Source organism: Ammospiza nelsoni, chromosome Z, assembly GCF_027579445.1.
Source record: "Ammospiza nelsoni isolate bAmmNel1 chromosome Z, bAmmNel1.pri, whole genome shotgun sequence".
NCBI classification, from domain to species: domain Eukaryota; kingdom Metazoa; phylum Chordata; class Aves; order Passeriformes; family Passerellidae; genus Ammospiza; species Ammospiza nelsoni.
The window spans coordinates 31,519,563-31,545,346 of NC_080669.1; the positions used below are offsets into that span (position 1 = coordinate 31,519,563).

At 42.0% G+C, this 25,784-nt stretch overlaps 1 protein-coding gene across 1 annotated transcript; it reads right to left on the minus strand.

Moving 5' to 3' along the window:
- Positions 1-11,258: 11,258 nt before the first annotated feature.
- CTSL (cathepsin L) lies at positions 11,259-16,226 on the minus strand. The gene is made up of 8 exons (XM_059491953.1): positions 16,136-16,226; positions 15,701-15,836; positions 15,255-15,377; positions 15,009-15,164; positions 14,607-14,831; positions 12,856-13,024; positions 12,448-12,565; positions 11,259-11,657 (listed from the first exon to the last, which is right to left on the minus strand). Exons 2-8 carry the CDS (start codon positions 15,824-15,826, stop codon positions 11,558-11,560), a joined length of 1,017 nt encoding a protein of 338 aa, XP_059347936.1. The 5' UTR covers positions 15,827-15,836; positions 16,136-16,226; the 3' UTR covers positions 11,259-11,557.
- Positions 16,227-25,784: the final 9,558 nt, after the last annotated feature.

The following is a 25,784-nucleotide window of genomic DNA, read 5'->3' on the forward strand; positions in this document are numbered from 1 at the left end:
ATAACATCCTGGCAGGTAAGCTCAGGAAATGTGGGTTAGAGGAAGGGATGGTGAGGTGGATGGAGAACTGGCTGAAGGGCAGAGGTCAGTGGGTCATGACCAGCAGAACAGAAGCCACCTGGAGACCAACAGCCAGTGACATTCTCAGGGATCAATACTGGGACCAGTCTTGTTCAGCTTGTTTATCAATGACCCAGATGAAGGGATGGAATGTATCCTCAGCAAGTTTGCTGATGGCACTAAACTGAGGGAGTGGGGATCCACCTGAAGGCTCTGCTGTGGTTCTGTGGGACCTTGCTAGGCTGGAGAGCTGGGCAGAGAGAAGCTTAATGAGCTCCACAAGGGCAGGTGTAGGGTCCTGCACCTGGGCAGGAACAGCCCCAAGTGCCAGCACAGCCAGGGGCTGTTCCTACAGAGCAGCTCTGTGGAGAAGGACCTGGGATCCTGGTGGATCACAAGCCATCCATGAGCTGACAGTGCCCCTGTGGCCAGGAGAGCCAAGGGTTCCTGGGGTGCATCAGAAAGAGCATGGCCAGAAGGTCATGGAGGGAGTTGTGTCCCTACTCAGCCCTGGTGAGGCCACACCTGGAGTGCTGTGTCCAGTTCTGGGCTCCTCAGTAAAAGAGACACAAGGAGCTACTGGAGAGGGTCCAGTGGAGGGTTACAAAGATAATTTGGGGTCTGGAGCATCTCTCTTATGAGGAGAGACTGCAGGAACTGAGTCTGTTTAGTGTGGGGAAGAAAACACTGAGAAGGGATCTAATTAACACATGTAAGTATCTCAAAGGTGGGTGCCAAGAGGATTGTGCCAAAGTTTTTTCAGTGTTGCCCAGGGACTGGACAAGGACCAATGGCCATAAACTAAAACACAGGACATTCCACCTCAGCATGAGGAAGAATTTCTTTAAACTGAGGGTGGCAGAGCACTGGACCAGGTTGTCCAGGAGTCCTCCTCTGTGAAGACATTCAAAATCCATTTGAACAGGTCAATGTGTAACTTGCCATAGCTGACTGTGCCTTGGATGGGGGGTTTGACTGAATGATCTCCAGGGGTCCCTTCCTACCCTAACGATTCTGTGATTCTCACACTTCTGGGCTTCTATAGCCATCCATCCTCTAGGTTTTCTGGGGCTAGATCTCAGACTTGACACTGCCTAAGGAGATCAGAAATTCACTGTGAATCTAGCAGTCATTGGCCAATGAGAGCAAAAATTAGCAATTAAAAGAAATGTGTGATTACATTAAATGATAAGGATATGAAAACTGAGCTTTAGGTCACTTTAAGTATTAGACCTTCTATCTAACTCCCTTTATATCTCTCCTGTCTCATGAACTTTTTTTACTCCTTGATGTAAACAACTCCTGCACCCTCTTCTCATTTTCACCCTTGATCCACACCCTCCCACTGTGCTGGTACAAAACTTTATTAAGAACATTCTGTGAATTACATTAGGACATAGAGAGGAGTTAAGAAGACTCCTGCCAAGAAAATCCAAGTTATTTTTTAACTTACAAATGAGTTTTAATATTTCTAAAGAAGAGGCAGGCTGAAGAAAAGCAGACAGAAAATTATTCAGGATGAGTATTTACCCTTAGTTACTGCTATCACAGGGGGTGAGGATGTGATTTCAGTGCTGCCTCAGGTATCAAAGCACTCTTCATTCAGGTGTTTATCTGACACTTTTTAAAGCTGTGACAACTGCCCAGGATCAGCAAGTACAGCGTGTACTTGTTTATTCTGTTCCTCATCACGTGCTTCCCAAAGCTCTGCTATCAGCAGCAGAACACAAACAACACTTAAATCCTGGAGACTGAAGAGGAAGTATAAAAAAAAAAGATGGTTTAGGTAATAATAAAATCTTTTTACTGCATGATGGAATTGTGCACCCTGATTACGGAAACTAATAAATCAGTTTCCCTGTGAAAAAAAATGTGCACAGAGTACATATACATAATATTTTTTTTAGACACACACATACATATATAGTAATTCTCTCTCTCAGAGCTCTATGTAGATACACAAAGAGAGGTTGATGTCACTAATTTATCGAGGAATTCCACTGCATTTTTTAAGTTGGAAACCTAAAGCCAAGTTTAATGTGAGGCCAGTCTAAGTAAGCTAACAATACTAGTTTTACATCAGAAGGATCACTGGTCACTTGGTCCTGTCCCCTGGGGCCAGGAGAGATGATAAGGCAAGAACAGAGATGTGGCATTCCTCAGCGTAACCACAGCACCTCTAAAACCACCACTGAGGCACATGCTGAAAGTTTGTTTGCAGTGGATGTACCCAGTCTAGTGGCTAAGAGCTGTGTTTCTGCTGATACACTGCACACTGCAACGCGTCAGTCATTCAGTGCCCTACTTACTGTCACCCCACTTGCCTCCATTGAAGTATAGTTTCACAGAAAAGCTTGGATCTAATCCCAGCTGCTATTTTCCCCACATTTTGGTTTTTTTCCTCAGTTTGCACCAAAAGCACACAATAGTGAAGGGGCTAGTGCTCTGACTAATAACTGCTGCTTGGGGGCCGCTGACACATAAATGAAAATTCTCCTAGTTTGTGGGCTGCTGGATGGCTGGTGCTTACAAAGAGATCCATACCTGCTCTGTATAAACAACCCATACAAACCTCAAATGCAGATTAAGAAAGCAGCTACTTTATTCAGTGCGAACAGTGGATACCCTTTGCTGGAGTCCTGCTTTGATCTACCTAACCTACCTAAGTACTTGTATGTATTCTGCTACATACAACCCTGCAAGCACACCCCTCACAAAGTCCTTCTCAAAGGCTCAGGGTGAGTTTTAAAGCTTCCCTCTGCAGTGTGAGACTAGTTCAGACCATTTCTGCAGAGCTCTCTCACACTAACTGTGGGGTGAGGGGACACCACCTACAAAGCCTTTGCAACACCAGGCCACAACTTCCTTCCGTGGCCTCCCATCACGGTTTTGCAAGGTATCTGAGAGCTGCTGAGAAAGTAGGGCAGATTTTTTTTTTTAAAGAATCAGAGACTATTTAGTGGTTATTTAGTGGACTGGTGTGAAAGGCTACACACCACAAGCTGCCATCAAGGCTGCTGAGAGAATCAGGCAGTGTTCATGATGAAGATGTTGTGACTGCCTCCAGATGCAGAAGGCAGCAATACCTGATATTATTCTTCAGATACTCATCAACATGATACAAAATTAAAAATACATGGAAGCGCCAAGTAAGACATATATGAGCTAAATACTAGTTCACATATGTGCCTTTGTATCAGTACTTAATAGCTTCTCGGCATAAAATTATAAAATTATAAAAACATGAATAATCAATGCCCATTTGGCTTCCTATTAGTTTTGGAGAAAGATGCAGAAATGATACTATTTGTACTGTACCATATACACACACACACACATATATATATTTACACACACACATATATATATATATATATACATACATATATATACATGTGATTGTTGTTAAAGCACCGGTTGTCAAACTTGTTGCCACAATTATTTCTTCATTACAATTATTGGGAACTTTGCACCTATTTCAGAAGTAAAATAAAGGCAAACTACCTAAACCTAGTGGCGTCCAATAACACAAGAAAACCAGTCCACCACCAGCCTCTAATAAATGAGCAGTTGTTCACAAATCACTTTGACTGGAAACTGAGCTAGTGTGAGCAGCCAGCTGCAGAGAGGTGGCCTTGTGACTGCAATCACAAGATGGGGGATCAGAGAACAGGTTGGGGCTGGCAGGCTTCCCACCAGTCCCGTGGCACCCTGGCTGCCTGTGCTGCTCCCTGCCAGCCCAGCACGCTGAGGAGCTGATCCTGGACACTCTGCAGCAGGACCTCTCCACCCTGAGAAGGCAAGGCAGCTGAAATGCAAGATGGTCTTTGAAATGTAGGGTCAAATGTGTGTCTGAACATTTGTTGATACTTTATTCTGTTTTCAAGAAAACACACACACATGGGTAGTTTTGCTGGTTTTTCAATAAAGCCAACTCATATTTCTGGAAAAGTCAGGCAAAAGTTTTATTCATTTATAAAATGCCAGCTATTTAGAGACAGAGAACAAGCAAGAGCTTTTAGCTTACATGCATTATACCACACAGACTCATTGTGAAAAAAGGGGGTGTGGTGCCCATGGAAGAGAAGAGGTTTAATAAAAGGAAAGATTATAATGTCAGTAACTTCTGTGGGACTGCAAAGGTAAAAGTATCTATTTTCCAGAGACATCCAGGGCCCAAAAGTGGGAATAGCAGAGAGTAAATGAACATTGAGATAGAGGATCTGCACACAGTTACCCAAAAGGACAGAACACCTGAAGTTTTGATGAGACATTCCCTGCCACTCAGGCTTCATGTCATCACGGACAGCTTTCGCAAACCCTATGTATCAGTACCAAAAACACCTTTGGTTTTTGTTCCTAGCTTTCTGCAAATACAGCTGTGGTTTCAGAAAACACAAAACCAAAAACCTCAAACTAAGCATGTGATCTGATTCAAGTGATTTTAATTAATCTATGAGGTAGTTAATTAACTAATTTTAATACTTCATAGAGATAGGATTTCCCACTGCGATCTGCCCTGAGGAGGTTGCTTTCATCCGATGCAATGATTTGCATCGTGGTTTTGCAAGACTTTGTTCATCAGGAGCCCAGCAACCTGTTTTCTACTAGCAGCTTTTGTAGTTCTGACCACTGCACTCAGTAAAGGCAGTTTGGTGAGCCAGCTTGCAGAGGGTGTTAGCCAAGAGAGCTGTGTACTCCCACGATAATAAACAAGAATTTGGCCTAAGAATTGTTGTCAGCTGCTGAGCAGATCACCCAGTGAATATTTTATCACTTCTGAAGGGACAGTTCTGAAGGAGATAATGTGCCTGCTCAGTTGCTGGGTCAGCTATGCTGGTGCTGAACGTGTGTGGCCAGCCTAGCCCCGGCCCGGGCATGACCATTCCCGGTGTCTCATGGATTCAGCAGTCACTCCAGTGCACCGTCGGCACATGCCCGGGGAAAAAAGAGGTCAGCTTGTCTCCACGCCCAGCTGCTGCCACACTGGCCTTGTCATCGTGTGCTCTGAGGAGCACAGCCCTGAGACACCATACCGGGTGACACACCATCTGTCCTTTGCCCTTTCGATCGCCAGGTTTCCTGTTTTGTCTCTGCGTGGACAATTTTCTCCCTCTTTTAACAACAGAGCATGATTTATTATTCTGGCACAGAAAGAGACAAAGGAGACTGCTCAAACAAAAGCAGGGAGGATAAGTGGGAAGGGCCATGCAGACAAACGTAGACCTGAAATTTAAACTCAGCAGAAGAATGCTGAGAATGGGGATGTTTACTTTTAGCTCTTTTTAAGATATGCTGGGAGAAAACAAAGCCAAAGGGGGAGGCTAGCCTTCTTGCAAATCCACACCCACAGCTGCTAATCAGTTGCCTGCCCTCTGGCAGGCGCCCTCACTGCTTTTGGCCTTCTTCCTCTCCCACTTTCCAGCTGTGTGCCAGTTTCGATTAAAAATTCAGTGTGGGGGGAGTTTCTTTTGCTCTTGGTTTGCAGAATTACTAACAAAAAGGGGCTATAAAGTTCGTTGAAATGTCTGGTAATGCTACAGAAATACCATTTCAAAAGTATTCCTGATGGGCACTCTGTGTACACAAGGTTTGTTTCTGAAATGCTCTATTACTTTGTGAGAGAAATGTGACAGAAATACTCATAACAGCACTGAAGCAGAAAACACGGGTCCTCTCCAATTCTTCCCATGACTAGCAAGCAACAAATAGCAAAAAGACAGGAGGATTTATTCTTAACCTTTGCACAAGGCATTGGAATTTCTGTATAAACAGAGATACAAGAGAAATCTCCAAAAGCCTATGCAATTTACAACACAGTTGATGTTTCCAGTATATATTTCCTGTTCCAAAAAAACGCAGCTGTCAGTCTGTGCTTCATGCTTGACTGAGGAAAGCAATACTGCTAAACATGCTGAGTAGAAGGAATGTTAAGATGGCTATTGAGAAGAACTTGCATTTACAATTCTAGCATTGTTGTGCTAATATGGTAACAGATTGTGCTATGTGGTTTTATTTTTGGTGGGTTTGACTGGGGGCTTTATTGGGGTTTTTTGTTTTGGTGGTTTTTGTTCTTTTTTGTTGGTTTTTTTTTTTTCTGTTTTTGTTTCTGGTTTGTTTTGGTTTTGTTTTTTTGTTTTGCTATATCTAGCAAAAATGGGCACCTGCACACACAGCAATGAACTGGTTTAAGAGTTCTGTGGGCAGTCCTGTCTAGGGGTGTTTTTGTGCCTTGTTACCAGCAGCATAAACTGATATATTACAGAGATATGCTTAGAAGTACCCTTTGTGGGAAAAAACACCTGACTTGGCAGCTCTGAAGCCATGGCATCTGACCTTCGGTTTTCAGCAAAATCAAGCATGTTCCAAGACATCCTACAACCTCAAGGAGTTCTCAACATCCCATTTCAGCATCAACTTCTCAGACACTCTAAGCCAGTTTGACCATCTAGTAGCCCCGCATTTATTTTAAACAGTTCTACGTCATGGCATGCATGCTGTGCAGGAGGGTTTCATCAATAATTTTTAATAAAAGCTCTTACTCTATAGAATATTAGAATATTTCCATGGCATTTAGTAGCACGTAGTTTCTGAGACTATAGTTTTTCCTAGAAGAGGCAGCAACTAGTGGTAATAGCTTCAGAGGGCCCTCAGTGGCACGCCAGGGAAGCACACCTAAACCATTCTCACCTCGAGAGAACACACAATAGTACAGACAAGGCACTTTGAAAGACAATGCTAATTCCAGGTGAATGTCCAAAGTATCACTAAGCATACGAACAACACAAGGCCTGAAAATCATCTCTTCCTTGCTGAGCTCTCAGACCATAGGACTAGAGAACCTAGAGGACCTCACAAAGCCACCCTTAACCAGAACAGCCTTCTTAAGGTGGGAGGGAGGGGAATAGCTCCCTCTCCAACTCTGCTCCATCTCTGACCACTTCTTCCCAAACCTGGACTGCAGAAGGTACCAGGTATCAGCACTGCAGCACTACACCTGAACATACAGTGTTACTTCTACAATGTGCTTCCCAGCATTCATTTTATTTGGAAATTCTAACAGGTCTCACTCAGAAGTACGTTTTGGATCTTCTAGAGGTGGTGAGAACCATCAGTGAACAAAACAAGGAAGAAGGATTGTAAAAAAGAATCCAGTATTTTGCAAATGGCCATCGCCATGGTTTCTTTGCTCCTTTGCGCACAGAGGTTGGCAGTAGCTCTTCAGCAGAAAACAGGCAGGATGGAAGCAAAGAATGTTGCAGAAATCATATCTTAAGGCCACTGGACAATAAATCTTTGCACAACCAAGCTTTAAAAAGAACCCAAAACAGTCACTTGTGTTTATGAACACAAATGAAGGTGGCATCTTCTGAGACTCTTCTGAAACTCCCAATCTATCTAAACTAATCAATCCATGGATCAGGTCTCCACCCTGTGGCCAACCCTTTCAACCCCAAACTAAATTCCTGGTTGGGCTCCCTGTCTGTTTTCAGAAGAGCCTTGTTATCATTTAAGTTCAGTTCTATGAATTGTGAATGAAATTTTGCTTTTGATTTTAGTCTTTCTTCCAAATGCTTTAGGTGCCCCTGCACGTACCCAAAATTTCACTCATGATTTGACAAAACTGTGATTAGCACACAAGATAATAAAATCCCCATTACTGATTTAAACAATTATTTCTTCAAAACAGTGTATTAGTTGAGCCAGTATTTCCTGCTATGACTTCCCAGCAAAAAGACTGAAGAGCATTGGATGGACCGCAAGTAAAAACAGGTGCTCACTCTGTCGTGCATCTCGGTAAAGTTCAAAGAGAGCTAGAAAGCAGAAACATCGGGTTACATTATGACACCCTTCAGGCTGTGTTCAATTCTTTGGTTAATAGCCAGAAACTGCTGTCAATCTCTAATATGCCAAAACTAATTAGCTGGCATTAAGCTTAAAACATATATGACATATTTGTTATTTTATCAAGGAGATTAAGGAGCAAATGCTGCATAACTGATATTCAGAGGCTCATTTTGGGTTTTTTTTGAAGTGGATATTCCCATTTTCCTGTGTGTCTGGTTGTCTCAGAACTGTTTTTGTAGTGCTGTTATGCAGGTCAACAGTGTATCTTTCATTACAGAAAACCTTCAATGATACAATTAATCATGTTTGCCCTTCCTGCAAATTTTTCACTGCATGAAATTATAAGTATTTTTTTACCATAGTTCTTCAAAGCATTTTGAAAATTACTTTAGTGCATGGCTTGTGAAGCAGAATAATAAAATTATTTGTTTCACTGTCAATGTTTGGAAATTGATTTAACTTTAGCAAAGCCAAAAACCAATCAAATTTAAAAAATACCCCTAAAATTCTGTTCTACTCAGCAGTCACAGATATTATGAAAAATTGAGTGCTTTTAAGGGAAAATAGTTTCCTACATGACAGTTAACATTAATTTCTCACCAGACTCTAAATAATAAGAACTTTATGTGTAAGTGAAATAATTTAATTTCATAATTTTCTTTGCCTCAAGAATACATGCCTTTAAAAGCTCAGGTTCAGTGAGGGATAAAATACAACAAGCAGAGAAGAGAAACTGCTAAGAGACCTTTAGAACAAGAACAGTCGAAGAAGCATCAGCATATGAAAACCAAATGCAAAACTTTTTTCTTCCCTTTAAAAAGCGTATTTTCACAATTAAAATGCTAGCAAACAAGGACTGCAAAGGTTTATCACTATACAGAACTGCAATAGTGCCCAGCTCACATATTTCAATAGGTGTAAGATCCCAGTAACAACAGTAGCTGCAATTTAGACAGGACCCGAACCAGGTATAGATAGGATTTTTTACTGATAATAAAATGTGAACTAGTGTATCTTTTACTGATAATGCATGTGCACTAGAATACTTTAAACTCACTCATTTTTTAATAAATGCAGCTTCAGCTATCAGGAACATATAACCAGTGGAAGCTTTTGAGAGAAAACACTCGATTAGTAATCAAGAGCTTTAACTACCACAGCTTTCTGTGGAGCAACTCTGGAGCTTTCCATGACCACACATAATGTGCATTTGCTGTATCTTCCCAAAGGAAGAATGCTGAACAGAGACAACACTTCCCCCACTGGAACATATACCACTATGGAATCATTTGCTACTTTACTATAGTATTTCTGAAGTAAATTAAACAGCTTTGCCAAAGATAAGGCCACTGCAATGGAATCACAAAACCAGATTCAATATTGTTCTTGAAATGTCTTCTTTATATTCCTAAGGGAAAAAAAAATTTACACAAACTGACTGCAACTTGTACAAAAATTTTAGTCTTTATGGCGTCATGTAAGGCAATTCTGGGTGAAGCTGTTACTTCAGGTTGTATAAATACAGAGTTATCTACATGACCTGACTTACCCTGTCCCCCTCTTTATTATTCACTCTCAGGAGGATGTTCAGCCAGAAGAGTCAGCAAGTTTTAATCCACAAATAACCGTATTATCACATTTTTTCTAAAAAAGCTAAAGGCTGATGGCTGTTTTGCAAACTACATGCCCATTCACATGCAGATACTTTGGAAAGTTATTTCCTTTTCATTTCCCATCTGGTCATAAAAAAATACCTTGTTTTCCCAGCAACTTTTTTGAACCCTGGATTTTGCAACCAAACACATTTCCCTGTTGCCCATTTTTTTAGCAGCTCAAGTCCCAGCAGGCTTTTTACTGGTCTCACTTCTGTTCTAGCCAATAAAGAAAACACAAAGCATGAAGCACTACCAGGCTCACAGTAACATCAGCTTCCAGGATTAGAAAGTGTTAGGAGAGACAAGTGTCAGTCCATTCCCAGTTCTGGCAGCAAGAATGAAAATAATTTTCTGCGTAAGGAGCTTATACAGTCACTTCTCCAGCAGCATTTTGCTCCTGGCTCTCATTCTGAATATACAGACCAGTGCCATTTCCTTCTGAGTATCAGCCCTTAGAGGACTACCTGGTGAGCTCCACAATACTTACTCCATAGTTTCCACAAGCAGTTTGGATGCTTTCCATAACTAGCTTAGCAAGTCAACTTAATAGCTAAGTTCTAACCAGTATTTCTGCTCTGTGGCTTGTTATATAGCCACTGGGATGAGTGAGGCTCTTCCTTTAAAAAAAATAAAGCAAACTTGTCAGGAAATTCAGGTTGAAAGAATTCATCTGCAAGCAGCACATGAACAACTCACAATTATTATTATGGATAACTCACCTTGTTTTTTTCTCTTTAAAAGAGTTTATTAAATGCAACTTAAAGACTTGCATTATCAACAATAAGGAAATTACCCATCCATAAGTTTTGGTCTAAGTATTCCTATCAATGGCTATCAGCTTCTGAAACTTGTGCACAAAAAACTATGGGTCCATAAATTTGGTGCTTGTGGTAGTTATGCTACAGAACGACACGTCCTTTGCCCAAGAGCAAGAGTTGATGTCAATACCCAAAAGCCAAGCCAAGCCTTCTCCCCTTGCTGTTTTTGGTTATTTACCATCCTCCACAGGAGGTACCCAAACCTGGCTACTGGCACCTGAACAGTAGGATGCAATAGCTAATGCTCATGTTTGCACTGATACCTGCAGAGAGAAAAAGACATAAAGGGCACTGTGTGAATCACCTCACTTCAGTCAGCCAGCTAGTATACAGGTAACAAAGCAGCCCAATGTCACTTTCCATACTGAAATAATTTCTCCCTTATCCCCCCTCTTCCTTCTCAATCTGAAGCTGGTACATGGGGAAGACAATTATCTAGTGTCCTACATATCTCCAGAAACAAGCCCTCTGAACAGGCCAGGTGTGTTTTGGGTGCTCCTGCCATAATGCTCAAAAGGACATGACTGCACAAGCTACACACATGTGCTGCTTTTGAGGCACCATTAAGAAAATTAACAGAATTAAAAGCTAAGTGAAGATCACCTGCTGCATACAGAAGATGACATGACTGAAGATCTTTGCTATGAGACACTAGGAACCAGGGATATTTTTCCACTTCTCATTTTAAATAGATCTGTGTCACGAATTCTACATTCTTTTTTGTAACAGCTACTAGCCATTCCCAGACAGGGCTGCATTTTAGTGACCAATGGAGAGAGAAGTACACACATATCGACTCTACCTAAGAGTACGATTTAGGATGCCTATTTGACAAAAGTCCCAAGTAGAAAAGAAGACCAAAATGCCAAGTCATATGTATGTAGTGGAATTTAAGTATTTATTTAAAAAGTAAACCTTTGGACACATTGCAATTAAAAAAAAAAAAAGGAAAAATACAAAGAATCTATTGGATTAAGCAGTCAAAAGCTAGCAATATTACAAGCTGTTTACATACCAACATTTACATTAATTTAAACAAGTGGCATGTCACCAACATGTAAAATAGAGTTTTAAAAATCAAGTTGAGTTTTGAAAGACACAAGGCTACCACATGCGAACATGGGTTTGGTCATTCAGTTAAAATCCCCTCTTGTACTGAAATGTTCAGTCTTCAAATTATACTAGTGGATAGCTAGCAGCTGTTGCTATTCCACAGTGGTTCTTCCTGTCCTTGGCCATGTAGATGTATCCTTTGTCACCCCACTTCTCACCCCAGCTGAAAACAAAAGCAAAGGGCTTGTTTATACATTCAGAAGTTACTTATTTACTGCCTTTCTCTCTAAGTGTTTAAAACTGAAAACTGCTACCTTCCATATTGTGGAGAAAGTCCAAGATAGCTGCAGCCAAAACCTTAAGTGTTTTGCAACAATTAAAATCATCCCAGGAGGCATCCTGAGTCCACAGACCTGAAGAACGTAGTCATTCTCTCACAAGGTAGTCACATTGATGTGCAAACCTTGACTACAGGTGCCTGAAGCTCAGACACTGCTCCCAGGCAATTTAAGGGAAGTCAAAGGCTGCAAACAGCATTTGAGGGTGGTGCCCCAATAATGCTGAGAACATGAGACAAGCTCATGTGATGTGCCCTTCAGCATTAATTTATATTCCCTCCAACCTAGGAGGTAATGTCATTTTTAAAGTTCAAGTATCATCCTATTTCACAGGAGTGAGTAGCACTCCGCTTCCATAAAAAAAATCCATTACACCCCCACAAGCAGGCTTCTTCCTGCTCCCCCCTCTGCTCCACTGCTTTATTATCTACTAGGTTCACAGGCTGTTTCAGCACTGAGCTCCCTTAAATTAACTGAACAAGCAGAATAAGATGGCTGCTTTGGGCTTACTTTATTAGGCTGCCAGCAGCATGAGATTGTATGGTATGACAAATGGTAAAATCAATCTCCAGATTTCCCACATACAGATTTTAATTACTGTTGTGTCTCCACCTCTTCCCTTACAAGTGACAAACTTCCTTTTATTCTCCCCCAGACACATGACACAGATCTTACCTGTTCTTAACAATCCAGTATTTCTTCCCATCTACATCTTCCCCCTCAAAGCCATAACCTACAACCAGAACACCATGGTCCAAGTCTTCACTGCTGCAGTCTGGTTCATAGTAGATACCTGCAAAGTATTCACTCATGAGCAAAATTATCTGTACAAAACCCTTATTCCCTCACAAGAAGCTTTGTGTGTTTTGACTCCAACATTGCACAGCTCCTTGAAACTGAGGGACAAGTAGACACATATACAAGAGAAATACATGTGGGAAAAAACGTGACCTAGAATTAAAATGACTTCTGAATTATCATACCTGGCTTTTCTTTCATCTATTTAACTGCAGGGTAATGAATACTGAGTAATTAAAAAAAAAACAGTTATGTGGATAAATGTAATTAATTACAAATCCCCACCTGATTGGTAGAACTGAAATGAAGAATGGCCTGCATCAATAGCAACAGACACTGGACCCACAGCTGCAACTGCTTTCATGAGAGCTCTTTCGTGTCCTTGAGGAATGTCAACAAAGCCAGTGTCATTAGCAGCATTGTATTCTGCCTTGTAGCGACAGTCTTCATCATCCTAAGTAGAGAAAGCTGTAGTTATTACACAGGTTTCCATTTAACACAGAGGCGAGCACAGAACTACCATACATTGTGTGACTTTGCTGCTTTGAGAGCATGGGACTGAAGAGGATCCAATTACCTAAGCAGGACTTTGCAAGGATTACAGGGAATACAGAAGAACTGCTTCTGAGCTTCTCAAAAGTACAGAAAAGTAGATGACATGGGGGCCCAAAAAGTCCCCACCAACTTGATGAGAGTTGCAGAGGGCCATCACATTCTGGAACACTGCCCTCCTTGGTTGGCAGGACAAGTATCTTTACAGGAAGGAAAGAAGCCCAGAATGCATTAATGGGCGATGGAAGAAAGCCAAGTATCATTAATTACAAAGCAATCCAGAAATTGCTCATTGAGCAAGCACTTCAAATCCACAATTTTAACATGTCATAGTTCAAAAAGCTGTACAGAATGATTTGAAAGCTAGGAATTTGTGTTACATGACCTTACATACAACAGTTGGGGGTGGTATTTGAGGTATTTCTAGTAGAGTGCTGGTTTTGGTTTTATTAGGCTTTTTTTGTTTTTGTTTATTTTTTTTCTTTGATTTTTAAAGTGAAGCCTGAACTGCTGATGTCATGTACATTTACAGCAGGAGAAAGGTGAGGCCTAGTTTGGAAGTCAGGTCATGTGAAACTGAAACAGATTCAAGCAAGCATATCCTTGCCTTACCTACACTGTAGGTTAGTACCAAAATTGTTTCTCCAACTAAAGGAACACAGACTATAGCTCAGTTGCTTACTTTCCATACTCAGCAAGTTAGGCACTTCCTATAATCAACTGATCTCTACAACAGCCAAGATTAGAAAGAGTTGAGATTACAGGGACACAGGTGAACAGGAACTCAGATCCCATGTTGTTCACAACAAATAGTATTTCTATTGCCCAGACAACACAAAACAAGCTGAAAGAAAAGATCCTCTATAGTGAGCAGAATTCTTAAAAGGTGAAAAATCACACACTACTGGCTCTCAAGTGATACAAGAGGATGAAAGAGCAGTAGTCAGTTGTGGTATCTCTTTAACATTACAGGGATTTTAAAAGCCTGTCCATTATCTCCACTTATGCACACTTAGTCCAGAAACAGAACTCAAGGCATTAACAACTGTTGTTAAAAATCCAATTGACACGACCCACAAGAATTAGGTGGTCTATAGGTAGCAACTCTCTAATAGGTCAGTTCTAGGAAGATGAATTGCTGTCCTAACCCTAAGCAGCACTGTTGGCAAGGGCTGGGTTCTTGGTTTGGTGTGGCAACCAAGATAAGGGATGATAGAAGAGGAGCAACGAGGGGGAGGAACAAGTATTCTTGCTCCAGTTTTTCTAACTAGTCTGTCAAGATTTTGACCTCAAAGACCCGTGCAATATGTGATTCCTACCGGGGCTAGCAGTCATGCTAGTTGTCTTAGCAAAGACACAATAGGAATTACAGATGCACTGATCTCTACAGACATTTTCCTTTCTAGGTATTTGAATTTCCCAACACAACTTTTTCCACACAAAAGACATGACACCTGCAACACAAGTTCAGCTATTCCACTTACCTTTGCAGTGTACGGATAGGACTCCTCTGAATCAATGCCCCCATTATCCTGTATGTATTGGAAAGCCTGGTCCATGAGACCACCATTACATCCTTGATTCCCCTCAGGGCGAGAGCAGTCCACCAGATTCTGTTCACTCAGTGAAACAAGTTTCCCAGTTTTTCTGAAGTGCTGCCCTTCAAGAGCTCCCGTTGTGCTGAAAGCCCAGCAAGAGCCACATTGACCCTGAAGTATAAAGTGCAATCATAAGTTACAAACCCAGACAGTTACAAAATGGTGCTCAGTTTAGTAAGCTTGGACCAGACACCATCAAACAGGTACAGTGTTTTTCTCCTATGAAGTGCATGTAGCATTCAGGAAACTGAACCTACAACTGGTTAGAAATTCACCATCAGATAGTACCTGGTCTTTAACTGGAGTTACATATCCCTTCTCTCGCCAATCTACTGATCGTGGTGCTTCCAGGAAGTTGGGTTCGAGAAACTGGGATCCTCTGTATTTTCTTTCTGACTTCTTGTGTACATAACCATTCATGAGCTGTCTGAACTCCTCAGTTGTCTGAAAAAAATCAATATATGCAGTCACTATCTGCTGCTGTATCTGTTACACACCATTACTAAGACCTGTACATTACATGTCTATACATACCATGTCGCCAAACTGATTCATTCCCAGCTTGTAGCTGTGTTTTCCTAATGCATGATCCAGATTATGGATTTCAATCATTTTCAGATTCTTCTCCCACACCACTCTCCTCCAGCCTTCCTCTCTCTAAGGGGACAAAAAACCAGCGTACTTCAAGAAGACATTTCAAAACAAGTTTGCTTGCACAACAAGCTTTCTAAGGCTCATAATACCGGCCAAATGTACACTACTCGAATGGGAAGCGCGAACGGTGTTAAGCGGTGGTCTTTTTGCCGCCCTCATAAGAAAAACAACAAGCAGAGTGCAGCTGAGTCAATACACAAACACAGGAAAGGAACCTGGGAAGAGAAGGATTATGCTTCCCAAGCCCTGCCCACAGCCGGCGTTGTAACAAAGCAGCCATGACTCAGCTGGTGAGGCCCAGCTCCGTGCGTTCGCCCGGGGCTCACCTCATGATAGTCCTTCTTGTGCCATGACTTCCACAGCTGCCAGTGGTCGTCCAGCTCAGGGTCCAGCCTCGGCGCGCCGAGAACCACGCCCAAGCAGAGGCACAGCGTGGTCAGGAACGGGTTCATGCTGGCCGATCTGCCAAGGACAGAGGAAAGCGGTCAGGCAGGGCGCTCTGAGCGCGGGGGATGCCAGACCCGAGGCGGCCCGCGCGTCCTCCGCCAGCGATGGGCCGGAGCCGGGCACGCCGCGCTGCCCGCCCCGCCTGTAAACAAGCCCGGGCGGCGGGGCCAGGACGCGGAGTGCGCAGTCGGCAGCCTCCCGAGGAAGCGGCTGGAATGGCGGCTCCTTCCCGGCAGAAACCGCCCCGCTGCAAGACAAGGACGCCATCGAGACCGGCCCTGTCCACGTAGCCCCATCCCGCATCCCATGCTCACCACGGTCGACGATCTCCGCAGCTCTCCCAACTCCTCTGCCCGGCAACAATTGGCCTCCGCGGCCCCTCTTATCCCGGCCGCGGCCGTGCCCGCCCCGCCGCGCCCATTGGCGGCCGGGCCGGGCCGGGCCGCGCCTCCCGCCGGGCCGGGGCGGGCCTGCCGAGGCTGTCCCGCATCACCCCCGGGACGGGGCCGGGAGCGCCCGGGGCGATGCGGGGCCTCCCTGGGGGCCCTCCCTAGTGCCGGAGCCGCTAGGTTGGGCAATGTTTGTCCAGGTATTTACTCCGAGCGCTGTCGGGTCGGAGATAGTGGCAGCAGGCTGGTGGAATTTAACCCGGAGGGCCTTACCGTAGGCAGCTGGCAGAACGAAGGGAAAATTAAGACTGGAGGCAAAGAGACATGCATGGCGGGTGTGGGCAGCCCCGGCGTCGTCCGTGCGCTCCGGTGCGGGCTCCTGCCCGGTCAGGCTGCTGCGGCGCTGCCGTGCTGCCCCGGCGGGCTCTGGCCGTGGCTGTCCCCGCAGCCCCAGCCCGCTCCTCCCGGCGGGGACAGCTGCTGCCTCTGCACATCTGCCACAGGTTCTGTAGAACACAGCCGGCAGGGACATGGCCATGAGGCTGGCACCAGGCAAAGTATCCCCCCGCACTGGGTGCAGCAGCATGGCGGTGACACTGCTGCCAGAAACATTTCCAGGAAAGTCCTTTTATTCCCCCATGTTTTAGTATCTGAAAATTGCTTTGGTGGGTATTTTGGTTTTGGTTTTGTTTGGTTTTTGTTGTTTGTTTTGCTTTTTTATTTGTTCTGCTTCTGGACTGAAGTTCGGTAAAAGGTGTTTTAACAGCAGTGGTGGCTAGTGTTTATGTGCATAACATCCAATAATACCTACTGGAAAACACTGTGACATCAAGAGTTGATGCACAGATGAGATACTAGTGGGATGGACTTGGTGTTCATGTAAGCAGTAGTAGACAAACTTTGATTTTTAACAGGGAACTTGTCTACACCAGTAGAATAAGTGCAGATTGTGTGAGGTTCACCCTTAAACCCTTGTAGAGGCAGCATTGCTGATGCCTTTAGCTTATAAACTTCAGAACATATAGTTAGTGTAAAAATCAGGGTTTGCAGACTGTTACGCAACAGTGAAAAGGAAGAAATCATGATACATACTTCTCACTTTCTTGATGTCTTAAGACACACAGTGTACTGCTAAAACAAGCAATGCATGTTTCTTTACCCAGATAATCTCAGGAGCATTCTTTGGCCTAAGTAAACTGGACAGACCGAAATACATACAGATATACTGAAGGAGTTGTCTTGTCTTTGGAAGTACTTGTGGAAGTCCTCTATGCATTTGTGTCTTTCCACCATAAAACTTTTCACTTCATAATCAATTCACATTTAAATACCTCAGGAGAGTTAGATATATCATCTAGTTCAGTTAACTTATAATAAGGGATTTTTTTTTTCTTGAGTTTTGGGGGTTTTTTGAGATGTGTGGCATTTGAAAATATTTTACTTAACAGCTTTTTGCTGATATTTTTTTGGGCAATTGGATTTCTCAGTCCTGTTTAAGTTACTTTTGTTTATGCAATTGTATCTAGTATTGCCTGAGCATTGAAAGACTGCAAGTACATTATCAATGAACTATGGACAAGAAGTTTTTTTTCTTAAAGGATGAGATGTTTAGCTGGCATGTCAGGAGGTAATGTCTAAATTACAGAAGGTCTTGCACCATAAGTCACATGTCTGCTGTTCCGTAATGTGCCCTGAGATGCACGAAGAGAAACTGATGCTTTTCTAGATGATATGAGGTCTTGTCTCTTTGGGGAAGTTACCGTGCAGTCAGCTAACATATGATACCACTGTGCTATTCTCTCCTCCTGAGCACTCTTGGTGCACGTACACGCGTACACGCACGCACACAGGAGTCAAATACTATTTTAATATGAAGATAAATTCACCCTACCAGTTTATTTACTGTACATAGGGAAATCTTAGCTGAGAATTTGTTGAAGTCCTTGGAGGAGACAGGAATACTTTCACCTTCAGCATGTTGACTTAGGCTTGTACCGAGTCATAAGTGTTGTGTGGATATAGCAGTTCCCTAGATATTTTGCTAAGGACATTTGAGAGAGCCCAGGTGGAAAAATGTGAGCATATGCAAGGGAAATCAGCCCAGCAACCACCATGGTCAGAATTTGGTCATCACAAGAGTGGCCATTTAGAAGCCTGTGATAGGAAGTTGAACTAGGACCACCTCCAACTCTCCAACTCCTAGATGCACATTTCCTCTCTGAGAATTTTGTTATAATGCATCAACATGAACGCTGACAGTCATGTTGCAGCAGCTGTTCATTATTTCAGGCAAGGTAAAAACATTGTGTTACACAGCTACTAGGCATCCCTCTGTTACTGTCCCTGCTGCTCCTGCCTGTGTACCACGATGTGTTCACAAGCCAAACTGTAAGCCCAGTGTGGTGTTGGTCTGCTGAAGTGAACAGAGGGCCAGTGGCAGCAGTTACAAGTAATAACTGGGCAGATTCTGGTAGAAGTAATTTTCCATCTAACTGGCAGCCATTTGACAGTATGCTGCAGTCACACCAGCTGTAGCAGCCTTTGCTATATTGTAAACCTCTGTGCGGGGACTGAGCAATGCGCTCCTTCTATGTTAGCAGAGAGAAGGGGTGAAATCAAGAGCTCCTTCAGTTCCTCTGCTTAAAAGCTCAGCTGAAGCCTTCCAGTCCAGAAGAGATGTAGCTACCTATGCTAATCACAGTAGTCAGCGAAGTGTCTGCAGTAATCCAAAGATCAAAACTTGGAAGGAAGACATTTGTCCATTACTTTAAATCTCTCAATTTCAGAGGATAACTTTCCAAGTTGTTTTTTTAAAAACCCCAGCTTTTGAGGAACTCTACATATGCACAACTCCAGGTATTTTGCCAAAGGCATACCACTCTTCTAAGAGGCAGGAACAACACCTTTTAATAACTAGTCATGTCACCATTGCAACAGCCAAAAAGTTTGCCAACTCCACTGCAGCTATCAAGCCCTACAAGTTACCAGATAACAGAGTCTATAAGTTTCTAAATAGTGCCAAGAACTTGCATAGCCATGTGTTGCCCCTGAAGCTGAAGGAGTCAATTCAGCATTGAATCTCCAGGGACAGATCTAACACGAGATGTGCTTCTGCTGTTTCAAAGTGTGTAGCACAATGCTCTCTCCCCCTTTGGAACCAATCTACTTATTTGAATCCAGGATTTTAGAAACTTTTTTGTACTTTAAAATCCTTGCCTTCATTCTCCTGGTACAAATACACAGAGGAAGGGACCAATCTGCATCTGCCAGAAGACAACCCAGCAATCAGAAAAGCTAAGCTCCTTTGTAATGGCAATTGACTTGCCAAGCTACTGGAGACTGGCATTATGTGAAAACCATCTGAGCAATGTAAGCAAAATAAGCTATGTCACACTCAACTGTGACAAGACTGTGTGAACAAGCAGCTCCCCTAGACCAGCAATCTCAAGATAACTCATGATCTTTACTGAAGTAAAAACAAGTGGCTTGTTTGCATTCTATTTTATCTGAATAGCAAAGGTAGGATATTTATTTTATTTAGTCAAAATGCTGGAGATCTCAATTACTATTGAGACTAAATTCAGGATTTTTGTTCCTGAAATAAAAATATTGAACTGGCTTACTTAAAAAGCTATGCATGTGTACATGTTTGTTTATACAAATATTAAAGTCCTCTAGCTTACAATTCAGTTTCTGTCATTTCACCATACTACACTATGGCTTAAGAATAGATTTCTACAGGAGTATGGTCTCAGTCAAGATGTATTTCAGTGTTTTATAGTCTAAAATGCAAATTACTTTATTTCATAGCAGGCTTTTACTGACCAGCTTCCATTAGATGCTACCAAGACAAAACAAAACAACAAACAAACAAAAAAGAAAATAAAAACAAATTTAAAAATTCATGTGTACTTCTGTTTAGCCAAAAATTGATCCAGTTTAGAAAATCAGAGTTGCATTGCAGAGAACACTGTGCTGATGTTACATCCCAGAGTTGGATTTGTGTGTAAGAAATGCCAGTCATATTTGTCTTCAGGAAAATGAAACTTTAAAAAATACAGGGCAATTTTCTTTTCCAAAAAATAATCATGATTTTCTTCTGCCTTATAGTAACTGTTCTTCTTGCAGGAGAAAAAGCATTGTAAGCTTCCAAAATCAGAGTGATTGCTTCAGAAAGGTGGGAGGATGTGAGAAAACAGTTTCAGTAGGGATATCCCTATGTCCTTGCTTTAATAGTTACTATTAGTGGTACATTCAGAAAAGTTTTAGGAACTGCAGATATTTTTTACCTTGAGCATGCCTGGGAAAAAGGCTACCAAATAAACATGGATGTTTCTCCTCTTCTGTGCAATTCCATGAAAATAACCAACTTTCTCCTCCAGCCTAGACATTCCTCACCACAGATCTGAGGTGGCTCCTGAGTTTGTAATGTCCCTCTGGGATTAACAACATTCGTTCGTAAGTAGCCTCTTAAGAATCTTTGTTTTGGATTCTCCCTAGTAAAATATAAGATTCAAACTGCTTCAGCTGGAGCATAATGAGGTTAGTTGCATCATTATTAGGTTAGAAAAGAAGCGGCAGTTGCTTCAAGGGAACCCAGATAGAGTTCTGTGAGTATTCTGAAGACCTGGGAGATGGCTGAGGAGCAGTGACACAATCCTTCTGAACTTCTTTGTTTCCAGTGGTCTTGTGATCTATCAGAATCACCATTTCCTCACTCAAGTGCTAGATAAGAAACCACATTCCAGCTTCTCTGCTGGCCCACAAGACCGAGACGACTTCGTTTGCATCTCAATGTCTCACCCAGTCACGGGAGTTGGGAAATGATGCAAGGGATTGCTTGCCTGGCAAGAAAGACCGGGTGGGGGTCCTCCATTACTTCAGGGTTAGGGTTTCTCATAAGCAATATTCTGTTTCTGTGAGGTTTTTTGATGAAGGTATTTTTTGTATGTGTTTGGGGGGGAAAGGAGCTCTTTTGTTCTCCTTTTTCTTTTACCTTTTTTTAAAATAGAGGTTAAATACTGAGTTTGAAGTCAGTTTTGAAGCTTTGACCATTGTGTAACTCACATTCTAAACTTTGATTGATTCCTGATTCATTACTCAATGTCTCTTCCTGATTTCTGGCAGGTGGTAATTTCTGTGTTTTGTGTTTTGGGAGATTTGAAAGCTAACTGGAGGGAAATAGTGGGAGTATGCAAGGAAGTATGGTCATGAATTGTTGATACAGAAGTTTACAAATATAGAATAATTTTCACATTGTATTGATGTTTGTCTAAAATTTAAAGGTAAATGGTGTTTTTTCCTCCTTATACTAAGAAGGATATTTTTAAACATTTCTCGAAAGTATTTACCACTTCCTGACTCTCCCAATTTAAAATTTTATTCTAACAAGTTGGAAGTTGTAAATCCAGTCAGTATTGTAAGATTCCTCTGATCAAGATAAATTTTTTACTGCCCATCAGTACTCTACAGATCACAGTGAAAGCATTTTAACAGATTTCAAAGAAGGTGTGGGTAGGATTTCACATACTATTTAATATTTGAAATCACATTTTGTTTTGGTTTAGTGATCCAACATTTCTATTTTGAGATGGAAACAGTAATAAAGTTCATAGAAGTACAAATCTTTCAGTGTTTGATTGTGATGTTTGTGCTTCTGCAAACCATTGTAAACAGCTGCACAGCATGAAAGACAAATCTGTCTCTTAGACCTGTAGTGTCTAAAGTTCAAGCTGACATGCTGGAAAGTATTTCCCATGATAAGGTTAGAGACTGTGAGTGAGGTGAGGAATTGTTTTTAACCTTAAAAGTTACAGGCTGCGCTTCATTAACAGATCATGTGAGAGAAGGTTAAACAAAAGCTGCTTGCAGAAGAGGAGAGAGGCTATTGAAACAATCGAATACAGGTCTAAAGTTTGTTTTCCTGAAAATCAGGTAAGAGCAAAATGACTGCATGTGCTTTTGTGGTAAGAGCAGTGGTGACTCACACCTGCCTTTATTTCTGCTTTACAAACAGAAAGACTGAGGAAAGGAGAAGTAGTAATGTGCAGCTGTGGCCACTGAAATCAAATTAATGACTATGAACAAATCACTGTAGGCTCTTCAATACCACGATTAGCAATGGTAAATTGTAATGCATCACATCTCTTCTCCTATTTCTGCCAGTCATGACGAGTGCCAGAGTTGTTTGGGGAATACAGGTGATATAAATGAGTGAAATATGCATTGGCTTGTCAGTCTCTGAAATTCAGTTGAAGCATTGTAAGCCCATTGATCCTCAGGATGCTGGCAATTGCTGACAAAATTACATTATAATTTCAAATATTTTAATAACTTCTTAATCACTGTGGCAGAGACACTACACCAGGTCTTTTGTAGAACTTTTATGGCCACCAAGGACTTTCTTGATTTGAGTCTTTGCACTATCAGTAGAGCAGAATTTCTTTTGATCTCTCCTTTGGTCAGCCTTAGCCCATGACGCATCCTAAATATATTCCACAAGCTTCAGGACAGCACAGCAGAAGGCAAATGACTTCTGCACTGATTGTTCATTTGCCACTGAAAGTGAGTGTGTGCAAGAGGACATTCATCTGGATACGAGGTGAAGCTGATTTAGTTAGTGGCCAGCATGAAACAAGATACTTCTGGAAACTCTCACATCACAGCAGTGTCTGGATGGCTCCATGACAAGGCCATATATAGTGCAGCAGCTGCAGAGCTGAAGGTTGAACGCTGCTTCTCAAACTTGTCTCATGAGCAGCTATATATAAGCTTATGCAATTTCCTCTTGCTCCATAGGGAAACATCCATAGGGATTTTGCTAGACCTTGCCCTTGGGCTTGCAGAAGAGCACAGTGAGTGACTGACAGAGTATTCATAGAATCACTTCTCATCCTTGTCACCAGAGTCTTCCTCTGCTCTTATAGCAGGCTATCGCATGGTGGGTGCGCATTACCAGAAAAGTGGGCTGACCTGGAGTGGTCATGATGGTGCCTACAGTAGCTTACAGCTGTGCTGGACTGTCTAATATTGGGGTCTGCTCAAGCCAAGCCTCACTATTCACATTACAGTGTACTCTACCTGCAGATTCCTCCCTCCCTAAGCTCTATTGCTCAAAGTCAGACTTGGATATTAGCTAAGTAAGCTGTTTTACACACTGACCCGCAAACAACTCATTACTGACCATATCCATGATCTAATGTGAAAAATTTGGCCTTTGCTCATGGCTGGAAAGGTGATGATGAAACCCCTTTGTTCAGAGGCTGTCCCAGTGCTGTGTACCTGGGTTGCCTTCTGCTCTCCGGCCCCCTGATAGTTGTCCCAAGCTCTCCCATTAGCATGAAGGGCAGACACTTGAGCACACACTGCTATCCGCCTGTTTCCTCTCTCCCAGCTGACTTTTTTTAAGGACTTTGTTTTTGGCTAAACAAGTAACTGCTCAAAACAGAGGCTGTGTTTAGGGGTTTTTCCAGTCTGCTCCAGCTACCATGTCTGTTAACAAAAGCTTTCCTTGGTGCAGGTTTCAGTGCAAATTTTCAGAGGCCCTCAATCCTGACACTTGGATCTGGAACTAGGTACATTCACAAGCTATCTGCAAAAGGTTAATCCCCAAATACTATGATAAAGAGAGACATAGAGGAAGAAAGGGTGAAAGACAGTGAAGAAATACACAAAAGAATCAACACACTAGCCATCTAGAGTTTACCTAAAACACCCTTAATTTTGTGACCATTTTGATTATATGTACAATGGCATATAAAAAAAATTTTAATTTTTTCCCCCCCTAGCAAATAAGCTTGAATTGTGTACTTTTTTTTCACACAGTATTAGCACTACATTAGCACAGCTGGACATCCCCTCTAAATAGTCTTACATTATAACAAAGCAAGGACACCCACTCCATACTGGCACAGCTATCTTCTTCCTGGGTTTCATGAAAAAATGTATCCAGAACTCATATTTGAGATCACATATTATGTCATCTGTTGTTCAATAGACTGAGTTTGTACTATCCTAAACCATTCACAGATTGTAAATTAAACTTCCTAGAAAGAAGGGTTTGTTATTAATGGAAAAATATACTTCAGTGATGTTCTGTATTTAGTGTACTATAATAGTTTCAATTAAAATTCTCCATCATAAATGGAGCATAAAAATGTCTCCCCTTGAAGCAGTATTTAAAACTAAAACAACACCATTCTGTAATCATATGCTGGATGAGACTCAGTTGAGTTCTCTAGTAAGATTTCTAATACCATACAGAAAGCTATTTTCTCTTCTTTACTTCTCACTGAAAAAAAAAGCCAAGCAGAAGTGGCAAAGTCCAGCTGGAACAAGCCTATACTTCTTCCTGTGTTTGGCCACATTTAAGAACTACATTGTCTATTGCCCAGTATGCAAGTCTTCAGTTGCCTTGTTTGAAGGGGACTGGAGACATTAAATCAAAGAGTCATCAAAAAGAGTCTTTCAGAGAAGTATAAATCTTTCAGTGTTTGATTATGATGTTTGTGCTTCTGCAAACCATGGTAAATAGTTTAGAAAATTTTGACTCAGACAACTGTCTGGCTTTTCTTGTTAGCTTTCAAACTGGAATCGACATGAACATATTTTTAAATGATACCAGAATGTCTAGCATGGATATGTCTGCATGTTTTAGCTCTGGCTGTAACATGCCCTTTTCACCTGGACTCAAGGAGGATTTTGTGCCTGTCTGATGATCCTGTATGAACCCAGTGCCACTGAGGTTGTTTGCTCCTCCTGCGGTAACCTCAGTGAGGCAGAAGTCCATCTCCTCAGCCCTGAGCCCCTCTGCCGCCAGTGGTCTTTCTCCTAATATTCCCTCAGATGACTGAAGTTGTATGCTGACAGCTCCTGATTCAGAGTGAAAATGAAGACAAAGGACAGAGTTGCTAGAAGTGACTGATAGTTGGCTTAAGCAGAAGATGTGTGATTTTCTAATATTTCCCCTGACTTTTCCACCCATCAAGTCAGCTCATAGTCCTTTTTAGAGCTCTTTTATGCCTCAAATTCTTCAAAATAAAAATAGCAAAAATAAGCTCTTCCTCCCCCCTGTCCCCAAGCTTTATCACCAAGACCATTCACTCGGTCAAATTTGATTTCATTAAGTGTTAGCCTTACCTTATCACTATCCTTTGAGAAAAGCAGAGGTCAGCAGCCACCCTAGATATTGTGTTAATGCACATTGTGTGCTTTTGGCTAGATCTTGACTGAAGATAATCAAAACAAAATAAAAAAGAGATGAAAAAACACCTCACTGTAGTGGTATCACTATTAAAGGCAATATTTTGCATTGATTGAATTTCTCTTCCACGAACATTAACTAAAAATATTTTGTTAACCAAGACCTGTGAGGGAGTAGGGGATCAAGCCTGAGAATAATTCAGGACTAGTGTCTCTATAAGACCTTCACACAGCTGTCAGAACTTGTTTCTACATATTTTGCTAGATAGAGCCTGCTTGCAGAAACAAATTTTCTGGGCTGACAAATCAGCATATGTGTTGCTGCAGTACTGCCCAACTTTAGTGGAAGAAGATGAAAGCCAAAATTTGATTT